The following is a 25,435-nucleotide window of genomic DNA, read 5'->3' as shown; positions in this document are numbered from 1 at the left end:
GATATTTGAAGACATTTTAAATAGCTTTTAAACGACACCACAAAGTTTGGGATGATTGTAGCCCTTCCACTTGCCTTACTTTTAATAAATTTAGCTGAAACTCATTTTTATTAAAGGAAATACTGCTTTGTACGGCAGCGTGGCACCTTTACAACACATGCTTAGCTTGAGGGGAATAGAAGAACTCTTGTAGAAAATTGTTAGACTTCTGCAGTTACTTGTAATCATTTTCACATCAGATGTATAGGAACTACTTTTATCAGAAGTTAGATCTGTGTGGTTCACAACAAATTTTTTTTGCTAATAGGTGTAAGTGTATACTGTTTAATTATATGAGAAGTCAATTTATTTCTCTAAAGGGTACTTCCTGTTATTTTTACTCGCTATAGCTGTTGTCATGTGTGTTGAAACTCAGATGGCTAGCAGGGTGCAAGTTATTTTTAAAGTTTGTTAGCTCTGATAAAAAAATATAATTAGGCAAAAAATGTTTGTTAGCTCTGATCTTCAGTTTAGAAATGGAAAAAAGAAAAAGTTGGTGATGACTTAGAATTTTATGCCTGTCCTGTTTTCCAGTTGTGAAAAAAGCATTTGCCATAATGTAATTTTAATTAATATTTCTAATATCTTACTGAAGTTCAGTGACTTAAACTAAGGAAACTGGGCCCGAGGCTGGATCTTACAGATGATACATTTGGGCCTAGAATGTGTTAAAGTGTGCTTTTAATTTACCTGCCATACCACAAGCATTATGGGTAGGATCACGCAATGCCACATTGCAGACTCTGACAGCTATTATTTCTCTGACTATTCATCTCTGTAAGCAACATTTAAGGGCCACTAGGGTCAGACTGATAGGGGATCTTGTCAAATGAAGGTGTCCTCAGTTAAAAGGCCACTTCAGTGAGGTTCTTCAGCGTCTCTGGACAACCTTTTCCTCTGGCATTACCTGTGGCCTCAAGGATGTATTGGCAGGGTGGGAAGGCTCCTCCCTGACGTACAGCTTTGCCCCCTCTCCCATCTCTAATGGTGCCGAACCTTGCCCCAGAACTCTTGCCTATTGTTAAAACTCTGTCTATTGCAAGAGGCACTGTGGGGAGTCAGGGCATACAGTTTTCCGATGTCTCAGACGTCTTTCCTCTCGGTGCCCCACTTCCTTTATTCCCGTTGCTTTTATCCGTCCCTTAAGTGAAGCATTACTCGTTTATTTTATTTTGGGTGCTCTCTATGTTCCAGGCATTATGTGAGGCATGTGGCTGTGACAAAATTCCCTGCTCTGAGGAGCTCACATTCAGTCCCTAAAGCCAGCCTAAATATGGATCTGTGAGGCTGATGGTTGGCTTGGGTCCCAGCATCAGGCCCAGAGTTTCAAGTGAAACTGTCCCTCTCTCAGCTACCTGTGTCCCAAGGAATCCGCCCCTAGAAAAGTCCTTCTCAAAAGAAAGCCCTCTGTCACTTGGGGTCTGCAGAGTCTGAGGCCCTAACCCCTTGTACAGCCAGAGCACCTGGGGAGGTAGCCTGGCTTTGTAGGACTTTAAAAAAGGCAGATGTGGGTTCCAAGCATTGCTGGTCATTAGTCAGGCAAGTTAGTCAGCTTCTCTGAGCTTCCATTTTCTTCTTGTTAGAGCAGGAGTGACAGTGTGTCATCATTATGCAGTGTGTTCACAGACAGTATACTGTCTGCCAGGCATGTGCCACTTGCTGTGTGAACAGAGTAGACACGCTGCCCTCCAGGACCTGCTGAATCCTGCGTTGTGCGGCGGGCTGGATAACGTCAGGTCTGCACGGCGCCTCTTACGGTGCTTTGCCCAGAGTGACTGCTCAGTAAATGCTGAGGGTCCCTCAGGGAGCTTTTTTCCTCCCAGCCCCCGGGCCACTCCACGCATGCAGTCAGCCTGGGTTGCTTTGCAGTGCTTTAAAATTTCTCATCTAGAATCACCCTTTTGGGGGGCGGGGCCCCTTCAGGAAAAATTGTAAACATTCTGCAGCATAATACTGTGTGAACATAGGTCATATTCTCTGTCTCTGCTGTAGAAACTTAGTACCTTTTGGGGAGGACTCTTTCTCCCAGCCAGAGGCTATGTTTCCAAGTATTTTTGAGGTTCTGTGATAATGTTGGTGTATTATTCTGTGGTTTAGAAGGTAGTGTCTTTTCTTTAAGGAAACATTTTACTGGCACAATGCATTCTGGTGTAGTACTTGGCCCTTTAGGAAGTGATTTTCATAGCGCCTGCCTTTTCATTCCCACAGTGACCCCGTGAGGCAGATACTGTTACTCCTCTTTGAGAATCTGGGAAAGTCGGGGTCAGAGAAATTACTAGGTGACTACTAGTTAAATTGCTAGTGAGTAGCAGCCTCAGAAATTGCTCCCAGGTCCCTGACTGAAAGGTTTTCTCTGCCCGCGAACCATGGTTTGTGCTGCCAGGCGGAGTGGTGTGTGGGGCCGCAGCCCGTGGACCTGCAGGGCGCGGTGTCTGAGAGAGTTCCTGAGTGCTTGGAAGTTGAATAGAGAAGTTTGGGTCTTTGCTTACTCCTTTGCAAGAAATGTCGGCAACTTCTGCTACATTCCTGAAGTGACGCCCCCTATTCTCCTCCCCCCAACAAGAGCGGCTTTCATTGTCAGAGGTCTAGTTTGGTAAGCCCAAGTCTTCACAAATGTTAATATATATATTTTTAGTGCCTTTCTGGGGCAGTTTTTTTTTAAATTTATGTATAGTTGATATACAGTGTCGGTTTCAGGTATACAACATAGTGATTCAACAGTTATAGACATTATTGGATATTACATTTTTTTCCAGGTGACTTTGTTTTCAGTGGAATGTAGGGGGTGGGGTGGGGTGGGAAGTGTTCCCGTGGGCCATGCGCCGGCAGGGAAAGGGCCACCCTAATCTTCCCGGGATAGTTTTTGCACCTTCTTTTCCTGGAGCTCTTGCTCCTGCTGCCAGCAGCCTTTTCAGGGCCTTATTTGTAAACATACTAAAGTTTTGTTCCCGAAGAAGCTGGCAGTGCCTGAACTTAAAATTCTTTTGAAGGCAACTTTCCTATTTGGTATAGATTTTTTGTTTTTGACCATTGTTCTTTGGAGATACTGTGTGTTAAATGAAGCAGGATATTGACACAAATAATGCTTTTTGTAAAAAGATGATACTAACCGGTACCCCAGTATGAACTGTCCCCCCTGCCGTAAATTTTATAACCAGTATTGAGAAACTGGGGAGAGCCTTGCTAGACACAAATACTCAGAAGCACAAGTGTGGTGTAGTATTTCCCACATACGCATGTCCCCTTTCGGTTCCCCTTCAAATGGGTGGAACCTGGATGCTACTTAATGTAGCCCAGGGGGGACGTCTGGATAGGGTTCTGTTAGGCTGACTCCAGGATGAAAAATCAGAGCCCAGTAGTCTGCAGCTGGAGACCTTTTTCTGAAAGACCCTGTGAGATCTTGGTGTGCTTGGCGAGGCTGCTGCTGGGATTCAGGAGGCCTGCCTTCTATGGCCGTGCCGATGTACTAGGACCCCAGCATCCTTACATATATGATAGAAGGGGACCTGCTGGTTCTCAGATTTCCTCATGTCAAACCTATATTTGAGTGTACATTCGAGACCCAGTGTCTTAGCTTCCTAGGGCTGCTATAACAAAATGTCACAAACTGGGTGGCTTAGAACAACACAGTTTATTGTCTTAAAGCCTCAGAAGCCAGGAGTCCTAAATCAAGGTGTCCCTGGACTGTGTGCTCTCTGAAACTTACAGGGAGGATCTTTCTTTGTCTCTTCCAGCTTCTGTAGCCCCAGGTGTTCCGTGGCTTTTGGTATGATTCTGAGGTGTGCCTCTGTCTTTACCTGCATTCTCCGTGTCTCTCACCTAGTCTTCCCTCTGCATGCCTGTTTCTGTGCCCAAATTTCCCTTTTTTAATAACACTGGTCTAAGGAATTAGGTCTCACCGTAATGACCTCATTTCCCTTTGATTACCTCTATGAAGACCTTACTTCCAAATAAGTTCACATTGTGAGGTACTGGGAGTTAGGACTTACACATCTTCTTGGGGGCACAGTTCAGCCTGTCACACCCATCATATGTCTTGCCATCAGTCAGCTTTATTTACTCCAGGGCTTCCTAAGTATGATCGTGTGCAACCTGCTGTGACCCCAGCTGACCTCATACAGTGCTCAGCAGACCAGGTGCCCTGGGAGGTGCCGCAGAGCCTCTAGGGGGAGGAGTGCAGTGGTGACCCGCACACCTTTAGTTAGGTATCGCTCACTCAGCAAATATCTACTGAACGTTTTAGATAGGAGGAGCTGTTATATTCAGAAGCGTTTCTGTTTTTCTGTAGTGTTCATGTTACTTTGTGTCTCTAAGTATTCAGACTCAGGTTTAAACATTTCCTTGTAGTAAAACTTTTTTTTTTCTTTCCCTTTATAGGGGTTTGCTGTAAAATGGGACTTCTGTTTATACTCACTGGACTATGGCTGTTTTCCTCAGTAAAGGCAGATTCAAAAGCCATTACAACCTCTCTTACGACAAAATGGTTTTCCACTCCATTGTTGTTAGAAGCCAGGTAAGAAGACTTATTTTTTCCTTTCACATGTTTGAGTAGAAATGTAGGCTCTGCTGGTGAATACTCAGGAGCTTTTTAGGCAGTAAGATTGTCACCATCACATGCATTTAGTCAGACGCTTTCAGAGCATACTGTACTGTGTGCTCATCAGAGGCTTTTAGAACATAGACTCTGACAGTGGGGTAGGACTGTGTGGGCTTGTAAGATTCTTAGGGGCTTTTTTTGACAAATATATTGCAGCAGTTAAAGTATCTTGTTATTTTTCAGGAAAAATATAAACATGATAATAAGGGAAGAGAGTTCTACTTAAAGGAAATTTATCTGGACATTTTGAGAGATGTTTTAAGGAACAGGAAAGAGCTTGGCGAGGTGTGGGAAAGAGGATGTGCCCCTCCTACGAACTTGAAAGAAGACCCCAAGATAAGAGAGTGCAGGGGGAAGCTGAGGAAATGGCCAGATTTTAATCTCTTGTAAGATGCATTTTAATCAAATCAAGATGTTACCTTTAAACAAAAATTGTTAGCAGTTTTCATTAGTGTTTCATAAAACAATGATATGTCTTAAAATCAACAGTGTCTTAAAATTGATAAAATATATGATTTTTTGGGAAATTACTTTTTAGGTAGTGTTCATAATGTAAATATAACCAGATAATACCTATTTTTCAGTCAATTTTTTGTTTATAAATAGACAGTTTACTATATACTCAATACATAGCTAGGACCTGCAGAGAATGTTTCTAAAGCATACATCTCAGAATTTGATAGTGCTAGAAATTTTCTGTTGCATTACTTCAGTTAACTTTGGTGTCTACCATTATGATCTTCAACTTAGCATTTCATCTTCTAACATTTTCCTCTTAGTCCCTAGAAAAAAGGGCATGTTATGTGGCTTGTGTTACGCATAGTTGCATCTCCTGAGGAGGAGCCTCATTTGGTTTGCTGAGAGGGCTAGTGGGAAGGTGGGACACGTAGGAGGTGGTCTTGACTTGCTGAGCAGACTCCCAGACTTCCTGCCATCCATGCGTCCGTCCGTTTCTCTGTGCCTCCCTTTTGTCAGCAATAAAATCGTAACACAAAGCCAGCAACACCCGGACAAACCCCTGCGTGTGTTTCAGTGATGTTGTAAAAACTAGTTTGCTAAGTGGATCCAGCTCCTCAAATGGCAGAACTTACTAGATTTAGGGTGGTTCCAAAGTGAGGGGACCGAAGGCTGTTCGGGGCTGAGCCAGGACCATAATAACTAAACTTGTTTTTTTCCTTTTTGCTAATCTTATTTTGGATGATTCGTCTGGTGTAGATCCAGGTCATTGAGATTTACCCTCACTCTGTGGACACTTCTGTGCAGTTAACTGACAGATGTTTGATGATATTCTGCTTAACATTTTTAACTGAATCACATCCTGTTATTCTCTCACTGATTTCCTGGTTTCTGTACCTTGTTGTAGAAGACTCTTGTGACATACACTTAGGGACTTCTGAGAAAGTATGCTAAATTGTCAGCCTTTATTGGTCAGTTGTTCTTAGTTCCTTTGATTTCTGAAGTGAGTCTTGTACACGTTTCCTTCATCAACTTCCCCATCACAGACATCACCCCTTTTCCTGACCTCTTGGCCATTTGCTATTTGGGTTCCCTCTTTTAGTCCTCCTCTGAGGCCATTTGCAGAGATTGCCAAGGTAATGGGACAAGTAGGGAACCCAGAGGAGCTGTGCTTATGTGGAACCACTCCCCGTTCACCTCCAGAGCCGGTTGAGTCCCCCATTCTTCCCTCCCAGGTCTGCAGCCAGCATTGCTGGGGGGTCACAGCTCTGTCTATTTGGGTGAGGGCGAAGGGGTAGAATTCTCCGCATGTCAAGGAATGTGGTTACCACAGACCTTTTGCCTTCCTTGCATCTAGCTTGGAGGGACTAGAAATACTGCTGTGTGTATTTTTAGACTGGGCCTGATGCTCATGAGGGGGCTGGAGCTTTGTGATGGTCCATGAAGTGATGTATATGGACCTGAAGTAAATCTCTGAATGTATTTGAGCAGCTATAGTTACTAACAGGAATACTGTGTAAGTAAAGTACTATTACTAATATTGAAACCAATCATCATTTATCAAGTGCCAGATGTTAATAATGGCCCACAAATGCAGCCTGACAGAGCTATGAATCAAATAGGAGTTTACGTTCCAGATTTCTCATGAACACTTCTATGCCCTTAAGCAAGTTAATAACCTCTTTGAATTATGGTTTTTTATTCTGAAAATGGTTATCATTCGGGGTGGCTATGAGGACTTAAGGACACAGGTGAATATGTTGAGCTCAGTGCCTGTCACACAGTGACCCCTCCTTAGATGCTTACCTTCTACTAGTTCTGTGTAGAAAGAGGACCAGTGGGGACCTCCCACAGTAACTTTACTACTACCAAATTTATGCTCCCAGGAGGACATTCAGGTTGTTTCCAGCTTTTTACTTTTGCTGTAGATTAAAAATTTTTGTGAAGACATTTCACAACACCTGTTAAGTGGAGAGAATGTGCCCTCCCCTACCTGTCAGCCAGTTTTCACAGTTATCAACTCAAGTTTAACAACCATGACCACCATTACCCTCCTCCCTTCCCCCATTGGAATATTTTAAAACAAATCCCAGAATACCTTAGAATTTCTTCTGTAAAACTATAGATTTTTTTTTACTCAGTGGAATAGGTATAAGAAGCCAAAAAACAGTTTAAAACAAAAAGCAAACAGACTTAAGTATACTGTAAACAATGGCAGCATTCCTCTTAATAATATCTCACATTGTTCTTACCTTCCCTGGATTAGTTCAGGGCATCTAGCAATTTTCTTAAGATTGTTTGAAACTTAAACATTGTGAGACTCATTTATGTGGGGGATGCTAAAGAAGGTGTTTCAAGACGTTTCCCTGAAATTTGGAAAACATCTATTTATTTGTATATGGCCTTTACAGGAGGGTCTTAGCTTCAGTGAATCCGTGTTATCACCGCTCCACCTGATGAATGTGTGTCCCTCCTCCCTTCTGCCAGCCTGAATTGTGCATGCAGCCTTCATTTATGAATTTAATGTTTACTAACATTTCATAATTATCTGTTTAGGACCTGTTTTTTTAGCTATAAGGTATTATAAGGTTGTTATGATGCCTCTGTCTGTTACTAGAAAGCCTAGAAAAATGTCATACTCAAGGAAGCACTAATTTAATACATTATAATAATGGATGTTTTCAGAAACCTATTTTTAGAGAAGCTGTGCAATACCAGGAAATGTTTCTTACTTTTCCCATATTTCTGTGTCTAGCTGTGGAGTAGAGTGAGAGTTGTACACTCCATGTTGACAAGTAATGGGAAAGCCTTTCTTTGGCTGGTAAGCTGAGACCCAGATCTGTAGTTTGCTTTAAGGCAGTGAAAGATCGCCACTACATCATTATTATGTCTGGAGGAGAAAAATAGCCAGTTTACATGAATCATTCAATTAGTACATGCGTTTTCTTATAAAGATTTCAGACTCTTGAATGAAGGGAAAGTTAGAATGGCCATTACTTTAGGTCAGTAGTGTAAGGTCAAGAAGAAAAACTAAGATGGCATTAAGTCCTCAGACCTGATATTATTGGGTCAGTGCTAACTTAAAACTTGGTGATCTTGAAAATCTGCATTTATGGATGTTAAAGGATTACAACATGCTGCCTTTAACCTCAAAAATTTTTCTAGGGTTTATGTTTTCCTTGGGAGAACTGAGGCAAACTTTTTTTTAAAGTTCTTCTTAAGGTCTTTCAGAAAATAAGTGAGCAGAACTGTCCTAGAATTATCAGCGCCTCATTCTGCTCCCACTGGTGCCAGAACTGTCACCAAGGGGTTTCCTAAGCTTTCCCTATATTGGGACTTCCTGTACATTATGATTCTCATTTCTTAAGGACATCTAGGAAGCTATTAAGTGAATGAGCTACTAAGCTAATTAGTTCTTAGTAGCTAATAAGCTATTAAGACTTGCTTATCATTTAAAAAATACATATTATACATGCTTAAGTATAATATATGAAATAAATTCAAAGCCAAACTATGGACATTTAGAAACTTAAAAACCTATTTCTACTCTCTTTAGTACTATAGCTTATATTAGAAGATTTTATTAAGTTGTTTTATTTCTGATATTTCCCCCTTTTCTCCCAGTGAGTTTTTAGCAGAAGACAGTCAAGAGAAATTTTGGAATTTTGTAGAAGCCAGTCAAAAAATTGGATCATCAGATCATCACGGTAAAATTGAAGCAAATGTTTCTTTGACTTTGGTGTCTGGGAAAGTAGTAGAAAAACAGTCTCTTTCACGGTATGTGTGGCATGGTGGTTAATGGAAGACATTTTTATCTTTAATGACTAGATTTGGGTGGTAGCCAGCAGAGCCAACACAGACTAATACGTACTTTTGAAGCAGTTTATAACGTTGGCTATAAGCACTACCTGTGATCTACCACCCCCCTTGCTTTTGTTCTTTTGTGTTATTTATTAAAAGTGGAAATCAAATTCATTTACAATCATTTAGTATTAACTTAATAATCATCAGATTTGATTCATTCTTTTTTTTGTTATGAACTAATTACACAACTGATCTATTATCTGTTACATTTGTTATCATTAAGTTAGTGCCATCCAAAATGTTTTCCATTATGCTTACCAGCCACCCATAACTTGAGTGTCAAGGTGTCAAATTAATGACAGTGTAAACTGTATCACTGGTTTACAGTTTATGCTATGTTTTCACATTCTCTAATTCAATATAAGCTATATAGAGTATAAACATTAATAGTCAAAGATGCTAGTACACGTGTCTAAAACCTTGAATACTACATCAGCAGGTATAAGAACTTGTTGAAGAAGAAATGTGTGGATATTGTGTGACTGCCAGTAATATTTAACTGAATTGATTTTTATTAAAATAATACATATTTTGAAAGTCAAGTCTGATTCTTGTTTTTGAGATGTAGGTATGTAAAAGTTTGAACAAGCATCTGTAAGTTTTAGTTCTGTAATTTAGAATCAACTAGAGTTGAGTTATCAAAAATATCATTTACCTTTAGGTTATGATTTCATAAAACTTAACAAAATGGGTTTATAATGAAATTTGAACTCTGATATTTAAAATGAAATTTCATCAGTATTAATGATAATCAGTATAATATATTCTTGGTGAAAGTTAGGGGAGTGTAAATTCTGGGAACTCATCATAAAAGTATGTTAAACAGTTTTCCTGAAATTTTCATAGTCCCATCACCCAAAGATAGTCACCATGAATATTTGGGCCACATTGTAAGGTATTCCTTTTTGGTCTCTTTTTCTATTTAGAAGATGCTAATGTAGTATAGAACTTTTATATTTTGCTTTTTAAAATGTTAATATTTTTCTTCAAAAAATTTCAATAGGAAATATGTGATTCAAAAGTCAAGCTGTACGAAAGCCTATGCACAGAAAAATTTTGTTCCATCCCTGTCCTCATTCCTTCCATTTTTCTCCCTGCTTTTTATAACAATTTAAAGTAGTTTAGCCTTCCATGTTTTTTTAAAAATTATAAATAGATACATATGTATTCTTTTCATTCTCTCTTACAGTGTAAACTTGCTACATACATTGTTTTGTACCTTGTATTTTTCCTTTAACAGTACATCTGGGGATTTTTTTGTACTGATACATGTTGGTTTTCTTCCCTCATACAGTTTTTTCCAGTTGTTTCCTTAACTCTTTCTCCCCAAACTACAGTTTCATCACTATCTTTTAATACTTTGTACTTCCTCATCACACCGCTCAGTTTTGTTGGGTTATTTGAGTAGATAGCATGTACTAGGCATGGGGAAAACAGAGATAAATAAGTCATACCTTCTTTGTGCGGTGGTTAAAAGATCATGTGGGGAGGGGTAGACAGTGAATTTAGTAAATAATGTGATGAGTGAAAGAGATAAGCAAAGAACGGGAGCTAAGTAAGAGGAGGTCTACCTGGTGTGGTGAGGCATGGCAGGGGCTGCAGGTGACTCCCCGAGTAGGTGATCGCGTCAGGTACACCAGTAAGGAAATAGGTAGGCGTCCTAATGGGACATCAGCAGTCTGAGGAGAGGGAGAGGTCAGAACAGAAGAAGTCAGAGAGAGTGCAAGTGCATTGAACGTGCCGGGAGTGCTCGGCATGCCGGCAGGTGTAGTGCTGAAAATGCTGCTATTGTGCACTTCATGAACGATCTTATTTGGATGTCTCTAGTCATGCGTGGTTATTTTGGTGAATCTTCTTCCTTGGCAGGTACTGATTATTCCTATTATCAGGCAATATTGGAAGCTGCATTTCAGTTTCTGTCACCTCTGCAGCAGAATTTGTTGAAATTTTGTCTGTCTCTTCATTCTTACTCCGCTACCATTCAAGCCTTCCAGCAGGTGAGTTCAGTACTTAACGGTTGACAGTATTTTTCAGGGGTTGTACCAGTGATGATTGGCTCTGTTTCAGTTGTCCTGGTGTTGTGTTACGGAACTGTATCATTTCTGCCTGAGGTTTTTCAGAATTTGTTTGTTTATAAATATTAAGCAAAGCTGGTAGAATATCTTTAAATCATAGATGTTTTACAAAAAAATTAGTTTGTACTTATTTCACTTAAGAAAAACAGAATATCCGCACAAAAAAGAAACTACCAGTCTTCATTTATGTAACATCGCCTAGGAGGTGTGGTCTTGCTAAACCAGTTGACCCTGAATCCGATCACAGCCTGGTGCTCCAAGAGCAGTTCACAGGTAATGGAAGGCACGGGAAGTATGAGGCCCATCACAGGGATCACAGTCAGGAAGATCCAGAGACTGTAGTAAGATGATCTGACTTCTTCAACAGATCAGTTATAAGGAAAAGGAAAGAGGGAAGAGGAACTTCAAGAGACTTAAAAAATATGTGGACTTAATACCAACGTGTGGTTCTTAGTGGATTTTGAGTTGAACAACTTCCATGTAAAGAAAAAAAAGAGAATCAAAGATGTGTATACTGATTGTGTATTTCATATAAAAGAAATGTTAGTTTGCAACCTCTTTTTAATCACAAACTATGACAAGTAGGAAACCACTCGCCGCAAATAGGCAGTATAGTGAAGTCTTACAAAGTGAGCACTCCAGTCGTTCCCTGGGTCAGGAGGGAGAACGTAGCCAGTCGCCTGGGAGGCCCGTCCTGTGCCGTGACCCACCACTGCTGCCATTCGCCCTTCAAAGGAACTTCTCCCTCAGCTCTGTTGGAATCCCCTGCTGTGTGTGTGTGTTTTTAAGTTCTTGTGGCAGATGTGCACAGTCACCACAGATACAGTCCCTGCAGAGCCTTCACTCCCCCTGGTACGCTGGCTCAGGCCCCCCTCTGCCGGTGCCAGTGTCACCCTGCAGGCCCCCCTGCCCTTCCTCATGGCTCTGCTGCCCTCTCGCTGTTTCCTTGAGGCCTTTTCTCCTTGTGCAGCCCACGTCTTGCAGTCTGGGTTTGGGTTCACTTTTCTTTGCACAAATTCAAAGAATCGTCAATCGTGCCACAACCAGCTGTCCTGCCACCACCAAAGTGGGGTCTCAGTGCAAATACAAAGATGACATCAGGTGTGATTTTGTATGTTTTGGCTGGTTTTTCCCGAATTTCTGTTGTAGGTACTGTTGCCTTCCAGGTGGAAGGATGTCAGCGACCGTTGGTTTCCACTGAGTGGCTGGTTGGTCGCGCACTTCCTGGTGGGGGGAGTCACTGTGTGGTTCATGGTGGTGGTGGGTCTTCAAGCAGGCAGGGAGGAAAAGAGCGTGCTGTGTGTTTATTTTATTGCCCAAGAGTGCATCTCCACACTGTAGAGTTTAGTCTGGCCCAGTTTTAAAAAGCTTGATTTTTGGGGGACTCATAACTTACAGATTCTCCCTCTACCCCTTTATTTTCTCTTGAATAACTGGGGCTGTTTGTGCCATGCATTTTTGTACAGTCTTTCTTTTGTTGATCACACACTCATGATGCAGTTCAGTTTATTCCTCTGTCCTCTGTTCCTTGTGAATTGGTGGCTGGATCCAGAGGCTTGTCAGAATTGAGTTCCATCCCGTTGGTAAGCCTGAGGTTCCATTAATATGGACCTGGGTTGTTTACTTTTTGATTCAGCAGCCTCTACTGCTCTGAGCTTAATCCATTAATTCTTTGGGGGTTGTAAAGTGGTGACTCTCTCATTCTGTCATTTCCTTTGCATTTGTTCCCAGAGCCCGGGTAAAGAGGCACATATCCTCATCTGGTCCTGTTTTGGGGTTTTGTTCACATAGAGAAGGCAGAATCCATGCTTGATTCTTTCTCTTTATTTACTAGTTTTCATGAGTTTGATTGACTACTATCCTTTTACTTTAACCACTTAGTTTTTGTTTCAGTTTTTTTATTGTGGTAAAATATACATAAAATAGAATTTATCATCTTGATGATTTTTAAGTGTACAGTTCAGTCGTGTTAAGTGCGTTCACATTGTTGTGCAACTGTCACCACCATCTGTCTTCACAACTTCCTTCACGCAGAACTGAAACTGTCCCCATCAAGCAGTGACTTCCCATGCCCTCACCTCCTCCCCAACTCCTGCCAGTCACCACTTTCCATTCTCTGTGAGTTCGCCCGTCTAGACACCTCATGTCAGTGGAATGCACCGTCATAGGGCGTGATGCAAGTCGGCTGGTGGTGGGCTGGGGACGCCTCGAATACTAGTAACATGTCTGCTTGCGATGGCACATCCCCTCCGCGCAGCTCTTGCCCCCAGTAGTCACTGAGTGGCACCGGGAGGCCAGCAGGGCCTTCGGCTCTCCCAGACCCTTGGTGTCGGCTGATCCAGGAGCTGGGCAGGGGCAGAGGAAGAGTTCAGGTGGATGGCACAGAACGCTGAGAATAAGAAAGCTCTCCTTTCTTTCTTTTCTTGTTGATTTTTAAGTATTTCCTCTTCCTTTCACCTTCCATTTCTCTTAAGTCATTACTTACTGTATTTATTTTTGTGCTGCTTCTTGTTTAGTCTTCATTTCTAAAGTGATTTTTCTTTTACTTCTGATTTTTCTTGAGTCTTTTACCTCACTTCTCAATTTTTCTAATTCTGACTTAGATTGTTTCTTATGTCTAATATAGTTTTCTTAATGTATGTAACGGTAGGTCACATTTTGATGTGTCTGCCCTCAGTGTATTTCTGAAATGGTTTCATTGGCTGTAGCTGTTCTGTTTAGTATGGTAGCCATGAGCCGTGTGTGGCTATTTAAATGTAGATAATTAAAATGAAATGAAATTAAAAGTTTAGCTCAGTGACATAAGCCAGTCCGAGAAAGACAAGTACCAAATGATTTCCCTCATCTGTGGAGTATAACAACAAAGCAAACTGAAGGAACAAAACAGCAGCAGAATCACAGACTCCAAGAAGGGATTAGAGGTTACCAAAGGGGAGGGGTGGGGAGGGCAGGTGGGGAGGGAGGGAGAAGGGGATTGAGGGGCATTATCAATTAGTGCACATAATGTAGGGGGGTCACGGGGAGGGCGGTACAGCACAGAGAAGACAAGTAGTGATGCTGTAGCATCTTACTGTACTGATGGACAGTGACTGCAGTGGGGTGTGTGTGTGGGGGCTTGATAATATGGGTGAATATTGAAACCACAGTGTTGCTCCTGTGAAATCTTCATAAGATTGTGTATCAGTGATGTCTCAATTTAAAAAAATTAATAAAATAATTATAAAAGCAAAAAAAAATTTAGCTCTTTAGTTGCATTAGCCAGATTTTAAGTGCTCCATAGTCACCTGTAACCAGTGGCTCCCATGTTGGACAGGCAAGTGGAGAAGATTGCCGTCATTGCAGAAGTTGCTGTTGTACAGCACTCAGCTGTAAGAGTATGGATTCTTTCCCTTCTTTCTTACAGTAGCTTTATGTGGGATTTGACATCTAGACTTTTCTGCTCCTCTTGATGTGAAATTAGTTTTCCTTAACTTACAGAGATTGGCAGGGCTCTGTCCTCCACCTTTTTTATGTAGAGTTATAAAAGATGGTGCCTTAAAAAAAATGATAGCTTAGTTTTTGAGGCTTTTGACTCTTTTCTCCTGTTCTCTTATTGGACTTTCTCTCTCACTGTCTGTGTATCTTTGTGCCACTCAGGTTTCATTCCCCGCTTAGCGTTTCCTCCTTAGGGTTGCACCCTGTCCCGGGGAGTCCTGGATGTGACTTCTGAGTTTTAAAGCTGAGCTGCCCTAACCCCTGTAGGCTTCCCCACGGACTCCTTGTGCTCCCCTGATACTACCTGGAACAAAACGCACCGGCCCGCCATCCTGTCCAGTGAGAATCCACTGGCTGTGTGAGAGTTTGCGTGTTCTTGGGGTCGCCAGGACCCCTTGCTCCTGTCTGCTCCTCCGTGGCCTCTGGTAACAGCAGGTCTTGTTTGTGTTTTGTTTCATGGGCATTTCTTTCCCCCTGGTCTTGTCGTAAGTGTGGTCCGTTGTTTCTGTTTTTGCCATCTACTTGGTCTGCTTTTATGGGGGGATTGGGAAGATAGAAAAACTGTACTGCCAATTGCCGTCTATGCAGAATTTTATTACTTTTTTAAAGTGTGATAACGGTATTATGTTTTAAAAAAAATGTCTTCTTTGAGACAAACTGAAACATTACAAATGAAGTGAAATGTTATTGGGGATTTGTCAAAATGACACAATGGAGTGTGGTAAGAAAGGTAGGTGAAATAAGTTTTAATACCAATTTGTCATAGCATGTGTTCAATTTTTACCCCTCTTAATGATCTGTGTTACGTCTATAGAAAGGTGCATCTTGTATGTCCCGTGAATGGCGCCAGTGCGCACGTCGGTGCTGGTCATCGGCCTTTCCTGTCCCGCCTCGGTCGCCCACTCTTCCCACTGTGCCTCTCACTGGGGCTGCAGGTTGGCGCGTCTCATTCTGCCAGGATTACTGCATTTCACTCTCAACATAAACTTGGGTCTCACGCAGCTTTTCCTTCCGTATCTTGCTGTGCTTATCAGATAATGTAACCTTCCCATCTATACTTTCTTTAGGCCCAGTTGTGTTTTGAGATTCTGTTACCCTTCCTATTTCAGTGAGGGGCTTCATGTTAATTTGCATATTGTGTTTAATTAGGACTGCATAGTTATATTTTGGTGCTTAAAATTGATGTTTGTAAGCTTAGCTTTTTACAAGGTGCATTCTATCTTTCCTGGATATCTTTTGATAGCTTGTGAGGTGGAATTTCTGTTTTGGGGAGAATGACACCCACCTCATGGAATGATGTCCGGAGGAGCTAGATGAGGCCGTGCAGGGAAACCGGGGGTGCGTAAAGCCGGCTTCCTGTCGCTTAACTGGGTGTTCGGCAGATGCTTTGCTTTTGTTGATGTTTTGTTATCATTTGATTACCTATTTAGAATATTCATGTCTTTATCTTGTTTTTGTTTTGGGAGCTGTTTTATTTTTATCATTACTTTATGTATTTTTTAATTGTTTATTTTTTTTATGTTTAGAAATAAATAAAAGAATGTCTTGTGTCTTAAATGGCAGATAGCAGCTGATGAACGTCCCCCAGAAGGCTGTGCTTCATTTTTTTCAGTGCATGGAAAGACGACTTGTGATTTTGATGCCCTGGAGACCCTGACACTGACAGCATCTGAAAGGTAGGTTGTGTATTTGGGTTTTTATGTAAATGTCATGCATTTCGTTGTGCTTTCTTCTGTACCAAGTCCACCTTCTGATTTTCTTACGGGTTTCGTTGTCTGCGGATAGAGTAGTGGGTCGGAGTGTGGAGTTTGGAACCAAACTGACTAGATTTGAATCCCAGCTCCATCACTTAAGATTAGTTTTGTGGACTTAGGCAGATCACTTAACCTCTTTTTTCTTATCTCACTTTGAAATGGAGATAATAAAAGTACTTAATATTTTATTATTTAGTATAGTGACTAAGAGATCACATAGGCTTCATCATATTAGTAAAGAATACTAACAAAATATACTAGGAAAGTATATTAAAGCCAGTGCCTGAAGTAATGAATAACAGTAATGATAATGATCTCTCAGGATTTAATTAGTTTCAGACAAAGAAGATATTCAAATGATAATCTTAAGCTTAATTTGAATATTAAATTGGTAACTAGTGGGTTGGTGTGTTTCGTCTGAAGGTAGGTCTCCTGCGGTGGACAGATGCAGGAGGTGCAGGAGAGCCCCGACCCTTTCGTGCCTTCTCTAGTGTCATTATGGACAGGATGGCCCGCGTTCTCTGGCGTGTTGCTCTGCCATGTCAGAAGGGGTGGAGCTTTTGGGTGGCATAGTTCTTTAGTGACGTTACCTGCCCAGCACTTACCCTCTGCCCTGGGAGTGACGTGAGTGCTTTTAACAGGGTGACAACCACAAATGGCAGCGCGCATCCCAGAGATGTGGCTGCATGGTGAAGTCGTGTTCTCATGGGAGAAATAAAATTAATTGATTTAAAATATTCTTTGTTTAATTGGTTACAATAATGTAGACTTTTATGAGGGAAAGAGCGATAGTATCTCCTCTTCTGAGAGGTAGTAACCATTTTTATTGGTCTGGCATATATCCTTTCAGCCTTTTTTCTGTGGTTATGTTTTAGGTAGGTTATTTTCACAAGATGCATCTTCCTTTTAGTACATGGAGGGGTACCTCATTATTTTTAACACATGCACAATAACCTATGTAAGAATGTCTCACAGTTGTTTGTCCACTACTGGTTTTTAGATGTTTCCAATTTGCAAATTTGCTTTCATTACTGCAGTAGGTTATGGTGATCATCTTGTCTTTTACCTTCTGTTAAATAGTTTATTATAAAATAGTTATTGTAAGAAAGAATAGTAGGTCTTAAAGTCTATGCATTAAGATCCTATAATACATTGGTGCAATTTTTAGGCAAGTTTTTTTGTGGAGGGAAGTTTTTAAATTTATGAGGAAAACTAATGTTAAACAGATAAATAAGATCATTTAAAAATGATAGAGAACGAGCCTTTAATTGGCAAGTTATATACTTAAAGTCATCCTTCACTTTCTTGCATCATTTGTACTATGTTTTCACATAAAAGGACAGTTATATTCTATTTATATGGTAGAGTAATTTACCAAAGTTTTAGTACTGAGATTGGGATATGTATCCTTTTCTGACTTTTTTTCTCCTTCTCTGGGAATTGGTGACAATTATTAATCAAAGTCTGCATTTTATAGTTAGTATTTATATAATGTACTTCTATTATTTTAAATCATGAATAAATAAGACTCATACCTGACAGAATTCTTACTTATTGAAAACTGAGACTATGATAGTCTTCATATTAAGATGTTTTATAGGTTAGCTGTACTCTATTTTGTACTGTTCTTAATGGTTTAAAACTTAATTTTTAAATTTTTATATTTTAATATTTATTTTTGTTAGGGTCCGGGCTTCCGAGGCTTCTCCAGAGAACAAACTACACAGGCATACAGATGCAAATTCAAGCAAAGTCTTTATTCAGCCAGCTAGCTGGGGTCCAGTGTCAGCCCGTCGCAGCGGGTCTCAACAAGGACCCCGAGCACTCAAAGCCAAGGGTTTATATAGCATTTTCAAAACACTTAACTCATAGTAATTTTCCACAGCTGCACATTATTCTTGCAAGACATACATCCTGGGGTTAGGCAGGAGCAAGATAAGACCACTCCTCAATTGTCAGGGAGGTTCTGCACGATAAGCTTGGTATGTAGGATTAGCTGACCAAGGTTAGCTGACTAAAGGCCACAGCTGCCCACCATCTGGTGTTCATGATTAGCTTGTTTTTCAAGGCCTTACCCAGTTCCAGTTTTTCTTTCTAAGTCACATACTCAGAAAATGGCTTCTAGGCTTTTAAGATGGCTATGCTTATGCTAACCTATTTCTATTCTTACAATTTTCAGACCCAAACCTTTATTGTTCAAAGGAGATCACAGATATCCCTCATCTAATCCTGAAAGTCCAGTGGTGATTTTCTACTCTGAAATTGGCTATAAGGAATTTTATAATTTCCACCGCCAACTTATATCAAAAAGCAATGCAGGCAAAATCAATTACGTATTCAGACATTATGTATCTGTAAGTATTGACTTGCTATATAACTATTTTAAATATTAATTTGCTCAGCATGACTTTAGCTTATAAGATAATATTTTCCCTTTCCAAGATTATTTAAACTACTTTTTTGAGAAGTATAATACTGTTATTTGCACATAGGAGGTGCTTTGCTTGCCTTTCTGAAGAAATGTAAAACAATTACACTTAAAAAATGGCTTAATAAAGTTTATATTCTATTTCAAAATGAACCATGTAGATTATGTTTTCTAGACTTACAATAAGCATCATACCATGGAACTGTCTTGAGTTCAGTTCCTTAACAAGCTTTTTTTCTTCTTTTTGGAATCTTTTCATTTGGTGGAAGGGGCAGGGTTTCTTAAGAGGTGAAATCAGGCAGAATTGATTTAAAATTAGGCTCTTAAAATCTTGTACATTTAGCATTTAAAATATTTTATGTGTAGAGACTGTTAACCTTTAAAGTTCCTGTGTCATAATAAGCTCAGTAAAATTGGGTGCTAAATCCATGCAGGTAAAATAAAAATTCTTAATGAAAATTTGTGTGAGCAAAAAACAGCTGTGTCAGTATCCAGTTCTTGACAACTGCCTTCCCTCCCTGTGCCCCCCAGGCTTTGTTGCCGGTACTAAAGGTTAAAGTGTCTAAGGGCCCATCTCATTCAGGTTGGTGGTAAGCCTGTGACTTTTGGTCGGCCCAAACCCTGCCTGAAGATACTTAAATTCAATAAAAAAGTGAACACATGCACACATTTGCATAATTGATCCCAACAAAGCCCTTCTGGGTTTGAAACCTCACCAGTTCACAACCCTGCTGTGAAGTTTCTGGAACCTGTTTTTCTCTTTCTCCAGTTCTTCACTGGAGAAGGGTTTGGTTCCCTTTGCCCTTTCAACTGTCTCTTCATCTAGTTTTGCTTCTTTCTTAAATTCTCATGATCATACTTGTGGCAGGATGCAGAGTGTACAGGAGGATAGGATTCCCGTGGAAGCTCTAAGCGGATTTTGAGTGCATAATCCTAGGTGAGGGCTGTGTGGTGTTGACCGGGTCACATCCTGTGCACCGTGGGAATGGGACGTACTCACTCTTCCTGCAGAATCCCAGGGAGGAGCCTGTTTACCTCTCCGGCTACGGTGTGGAATTGGCCATTAAGAGCACTGAGTACAAGGCCAAGGATGATACTCAGGTGAAAGGTGAATTTGTTGTCTGAGACCAATGTGCTTTCTTTTCTTTAAATACATCTTAGAGGGGAATTTGTTTCTTTAATGAAAAGAATAGTTAGAAGTACGGTGAACCTGTGTTTGAATCCTGGTTCTGTTACATCTGAGTTGGGTGATGTTAAGCAAATTGTTTAGGTCTTAACTGTTTCCTCTGTAAGGTGCAGATAATGAAGTCTGCATCTTAAAGCATTTGTAAGGAGAAAATAAGATGTGTAGGTAAAGAATTTAACAGTTTTTTGCACCACAAAGTTCAGTATGTAGTAGCTATTGTTATTGACCATGTCAGTTCACAAATAGCTACCAATTTGTGACCCAATGCGAAATCTTAAACTATCATGTAACTAGAGAACAATATTATGTTTTTTATTATTTTCTGCATTTGGAACAGTTTGCTATGGGTTCTTCCTCTCGTAATTGTCTACAGTTTTGAATACATTATTTCAGTCATAGGCTTTATGTGCAGTCTTTTTATTTCTTCCTTTGAGCTCATTTCAAAGATAAAAATGATTGGTTTGGGTAAATGGAAGATAGCCTAGGACCTCTCCTTTAAATTTAAGATTAAGTTGCCTAATTGCAAATTCTTTAGCATTTTGATATTGAAAAATCCGTTGTTCATAATTTAAAGCTATTAGTTTTGAAATGTGTAACTGTAAATGTAAAATTTTCTAAATTTTTAAGGGGAGCAAACATTCTTTATGTAGAAACACTGGATATGTTAAAAATACATATATTCTATTTAAAGAACCGCTACAAAATGTTGAGGTTTAACATTTTAAATGGTGATATAATTTCAGGTGTTTCTATTTTTTTTAATATTATTCTGATTTTATGAGGTTAATAACATTTTTATTTCTAATCTGAGCAGTTAGACTTGTATTTGCTGTGCTTCTATAGGCACAGAGGTAAACACCACAGTGATCGGTGAAAATGATCCTATTGATGAAGTTCAAGGATTCCTCTTTGGAAAATTAAGGTAGGTATATTCTTTTGGGAAATGCCCTTATTCCCTTTAAACCTCCAGGCTTCCTTACAGTGTAAGCATCATATTTCTCATTACTGTCTGAGTTACAGATCTCCTAAAAGTACTTTATATGTGTAACTTGATATTAATTTATAGTATGGTTTATGATTTCTAGTCATTCTGAAGTACGTCGTCATTGATATTATGGCTGCCTGTTTATGGAGTGCACTGATTTTCTTTTCTGGGCCTTGTGATTGGTGACATAGAGTTACATGCCACTTTCTGATTCATATAATAGGAGAAGTCTTAATTGTTTCTCTCAGTTTTTCCTGAGTAAGTTAGATGTATTTAGTAATCTACAAGGTCATAGCTATTTACTTAAGCTAAATACTCTATAGAGATACAGAAGAGGTGTAGTAGATTTTTTATGTGTTCAAGTGAAGTGTATTATTACCATTTACTTTATATGAAAAAGAAAAGAAAGTATTTTTTTAAAGAAAATTCCATAACCATTTTATGACAGCATCATAGACTTTTATAGCTGGAAAATCTTCTTAGCTGTTATTTTACATGTTGCAGTTATTTCTCTTATGATTTGGTAATTGTTCAGAGCCCTGAGTTCTGCCATATTTGGAAATATGGGATATCTATAGTGTGTTTTTAAAAAAATTTTTCTTAAAAGGAAGGGATCCTATAATAATAGTATTTGTAGGCTCAGTTTCATATACTTCATCTTTTTTTTTTTTTTTTTTTTTTGAGAGGGCATCTCTCATATTTATTGATCGAATGGTTGTTAACAACAATAAAATTCTGTATAGAGGAGTCAATGCTCAATGCACAATCATTAATCCACCCCCAGCCTAATTCTCGTCAGTCTCCAATCTTCTGAAGCATAACGAACAAGTTCTTACATGGTGAACAAATTCTTACATAGTGAATAAGTTCTTATATGGTGAACAGTACAAGGGCAGTCATCACAAAAACTTTCGGTTTTGATCACTCATTATGAACTATAAACAATCAGGTCAAATATGAATATTCGTTTGATTTTTATACTTGAGTTATATGTGAATCCCACATTTCTCCCTTTATTATTATTATTATTATTATTTCATATACTTCATCTTTAACATTTGGCCCAGTGAAATGACTTAACAGACTAACAGTTGGGTAGAGAGGACTACTTGGTTGATGTTAAATGACTGTGGACATGTTGAGTTCAGCCCATGTATATGTGTGTTTCCTTGTGTTTAACATCTGTTTTGGCCTTCTTAGTATTGAATCAGGTTCCATTTTTAATGGACCCATGTTTCCAGAATCCCTTTTTATATTCACATTTTTTGTGTTTGGTTTTTGGATAGCATTATGATTTTGTGTATTTCCATTACAAAGGTGGTATGTAGAATATTAAAAACACTTTCCTTTTTGGACACTCAGAATATTTAGCTACCAAAATAATTAGACCTTTTTTGATATTTTTATCATGAAGAAGAGTTTGTAGTAAGCTGATTGGATTATTTGGAATGCGAAGAATCTGAGTAAATACTTTCTGCATGTTGCATGTAAGACATTTTGAGTTCCTAGCATTAAAAGAACAGAAGTACTCTGCCAGCCATCTGTCATCTAACTTATATATCTAAACAATATTATCTCCGCCTCTGATAATGTTTTACCAGCTTTAAAAAGAAAAGGGGTCTATTTTAAGGTACAAGTAAACAAAACCCAGTCAACTTGGTTAGCTTGAATTGTATTCACGTGACTGAGAGAAGCATGCTGGGACTGGCAGCGTGCATTTCCCATTGTATTTTGAGAAGTTTAAGCATGGTGAGTAACACAGCACACCCATGTTCTCCCCACCCATAATTCACTGCTGCTCTTGGACCTGCTCCCCATTCCAAAACTATTTATCAAGTTTTTCCCCTCAACATATACCTTCTTTTACTTAAAAACAAAACAAAACAAAAGGAGAAAGCAGCTTGGTGAGTCAGCCCCCTTGCTCCCCACTCCTCGCCCGTGCCCCAACATAGAGAATCACTATCATAGTGATTCCGTTTTTAATCAGTGAAGTTTATGGTTTTTAAATTACAATTTTCCATATTAACTTATTTTTTAAGAAAAATAGTTTACTTTAATTTTTTCCCTATATCTTACGAATTTTCCTATTGTTAAGAGGGGAAATCATGAAGATGAAATTAGAACCAACTTCCAAGGGGGCCTTAAAAAGAAAAGATACATTAAAAAGACTGCTTTTCTTCCCTCCAGAGACCTGCACCCCGGCCTGGAAGGCCAGCTGAAGGAGCTCAGGAGGCACCTGGTGGAGAACACCAACGAGATGGCGCCTCTCAAAGTGTGGCAGCTGCAAGGTGGTAGAGCGGAGAGGAACCACTGGCCTGCTTTTTGTCTAAATTTTGTTGTATTAAAAAGTGTAAAATTGGAATTGTATTTATTTACATGATTCTGAGGGTACTCTTAAGTTTTAAAGTTAGAATGATTCATTCTGATTAATCAGAAAAGAAAGAGTTTTTGCAGATAGTAATGCTGTGCAGAAGTAATGCATGTAAGTGAGCATCTGATATTCTCTATGTGACTGGATACATAAGCCTGCAATTCTGGAAATGCATTGGTCTTAGTTTTTCTGTTTCTGTATGTATTTTCTATGTGTATACGTTTCTTAAACAGTGTGTCTATTAAATGTTAAAGGCATGTCAGCATGGCAGGACGTATGTGTGCTTTTCTGTTCCAAAAGAACTATTTATCAAGCTTTTTTTCTCACTCAAAGTGATTAACTAAATCAAATATTTTGCTGTATTTTGTGATATGTTGTAAATTCGGAGACAGGAAAAGGAATTGGAATGGATTTATCGTGTGCTAAATTATTTCAGAGACCATGGGTACTCTGAAATAATTGCAGTCTGTGGCATTCTTAAGTACCAAGAAAATAGTGGGAAATAAATGTGTTTCTTTCCTGTCTCTCATTACATTAAATTAATACACTTTAAATTTGATGTTGTTACAGATCTAAGCTTCCAGACTGCTGCCCGAATCTTGGCTGCTCCTGTTGAGTTAGGGTTGGTGGTTATGAAGGATCTCAGTCAAAATTTTCCTACTAAAGCCAGGTAATAATAGAGTAAGGCTTTGAGATGTTTTTCTTCCCAGCTATATACCCAATTGCTTTCATGCTTATATGCGAAATGAGACAATGAAAACATGACAATACTTAGAAAATTAAAGTTCTCTGACTACCAGCACCATACTGCTAATGGTGCTGCCTTTCTGAGAAGTGACAGGAGCCTGCATTGTGTGGTTGAAGAGGCTGCTCTAGGTTGTGTTCTTGACACTGTGTGACCTTCACAAATAAACAGCTTCTCTTTACTTCACTTTTCTTCATTAGTAAAATGGAAATAATGATACCTACCTTTCAGGATTAGATGAGTTAACAAAATCTAACATGCAGATGTAAAATCTAAAGTCTAGCCTATTTTTTCTTCCTGAAGAGTTTCATTTATATCATCTTTTTAAGTCTTGGTGAAGAATGATTCATAGAGGCTGACTTGTTCATAGTGACAGAATAAACTTTAGACTGCAGCTCTTCTGATACTGATTTTAATTGTATTAACGGCCCTCTACATCTCATGAGTTGTTTTAAAAGCCCAATACTGAGAAACTAATGACTTAAATGATTGCCAGTCTTTTTCTTGAGTAGCTGAATGAGGTATTTTGGCTTCTGATGTGAGATGTTTTGTAACAATGTTTGTTAATTACATTAGTCTTGGAAAATACTTCTTAGATAGGGCTTATAAATCCTATAGTACATTCTCCAATGGTCCAGTTGCTGTTGAACATAGACATGTGAGAATCTGCCTCTGCTGTAAATGCCTACATAGGATCAGCAGTCTGTTGCTTTTCTTAAACATTATTCCTCAGCCTATAAGCAGTGAGATCATGTACAGGATTAGAGTTACATATGTTTAACTTGCTTTCAAATGCTGCTATTACTGCTGCTTTTCCTTAGTGGTGTATCTTACAATAATGAAAAAAATATGTAGACATCTGAGAGGACGAGTATATTTATCAATTGTAAAGTTTAAAGTTTTTTCCATTTAGTATTATGTAATTTAGAGCAATGTGTTGTTTCATACCCAAGTATAGGGAGATTGAAGACATTTATATCAAATGTTAAACTAAGCACTAATAATGTTTTATTTTCCTTAGAGCAATAACAAAAACAGCTGTGAGTTCAGAGCTTAGAACTGAAGTGGAAGAGAATCAGAAGGTATTAACCAATGGAGAATAAGTGGCCTGTTTTGTATTGTTTCTTTAAAAATGAGGAAATCTGAATTAAATTGACATTTAACAGTTCACTCACCTTTTGTCAAAGATGGTAGCATTTTGATTTGTTTCTGTAATCCTTTTTATATTTTTAATCACAGTTGAGTATGAATATAATTCAAAGCATCAAATGGTGCTGCCACTTTGTTTGGGAAATAGCACCCCTCCTTAACATGTATTGCTCCCTTTTGTGTCCCTCTTTCCAGAAGTATCCACTTTCAACTCTTAAGCTATTTGTTTTGATACTTATCTCCAGAATTCTAACAAGTTTAAATTGGTACTGTGTTTCTCAGTTTCAAACCTATGTATTGGCCTCCTAGTGC

The 25,435-nt window shown here is 39.2% G+C and overlaps 1 protein-coding gene across 5 annotated transcripts in view; it reads left to right on the top strand.

Moving 5' to 3' along the window:
- The window catches only part of UGGT1 (UDP-glucose glycoprotein glucosyltransferase 1), a 112,492-nt gene that overhangs the window by 1,433 nt on the left and 85,624 nt on the right, over window positions 1–25,435 (top strand). For all 5 annotated transcript variants that reach the window (XR_012133442.1, XR_012133443.1, XR_012133445.1 and 2 more), the window contains exons 2-11: window positions 4,417–4,552; window positions 8,717–8,799; window positions 10,823–10,953; window positions 16,069–16,181; window positions 18,439–18,613; window positions 19,699–19,795; window positions 20,717–20,795; window positions 23,046–23,146; window positions 23,800–23,899; window positions 24,996–25,056. Coding sequence is in view for 2 of the 5 variants with exons in the window: in XM_073241616.1 (XP_073097717.1) it covers window positions 4,417–4,552; window positions 8,717–8,799; window positions 10,823–10,953; window positions 16,069–16,181; window positions 18,439–18,613; window positions 19,699–19,795; window positions 20,717–20,795; window positions 23,046–23,146; window positions 23,800–23,899; window positions 24,996–25,056 (1,076 nt within the window). In the remaining 3 variants the exon portion in view is untranslated. The remainder of the gene's footprint in view (window positions 1–4,416; window positions 4,553–8,716; window positions 8,800–10,822; window positions 10,954–16,068; window positions 16,182–18,438; window positions 18,614–19,698; window positions 19,796–20,716; window positions 20,796–23,045; window positions 23,147–23,799; window positions 23,900–24,995; window positions 25,057–25,435) is intronic.

This window comes from Manis javanica, chromosome 7 (genome assembly GCF_040802235.1).
Source record: "Manis javanica isolate MJ-LG chromosome 7, MJ_LKY, whole genome shotgun sequence".
Lineage (NCBI taxonomy): Eukaryota > Metazoa > Chordata > Mammalia > Pholidota > Manidae > Manis > Manis javanica.
The sequence above is the reverse complement of the archived record's forward strand: the minus strand, read 5'-3'. Positions and strand labels throughout refer to the sequence as shown.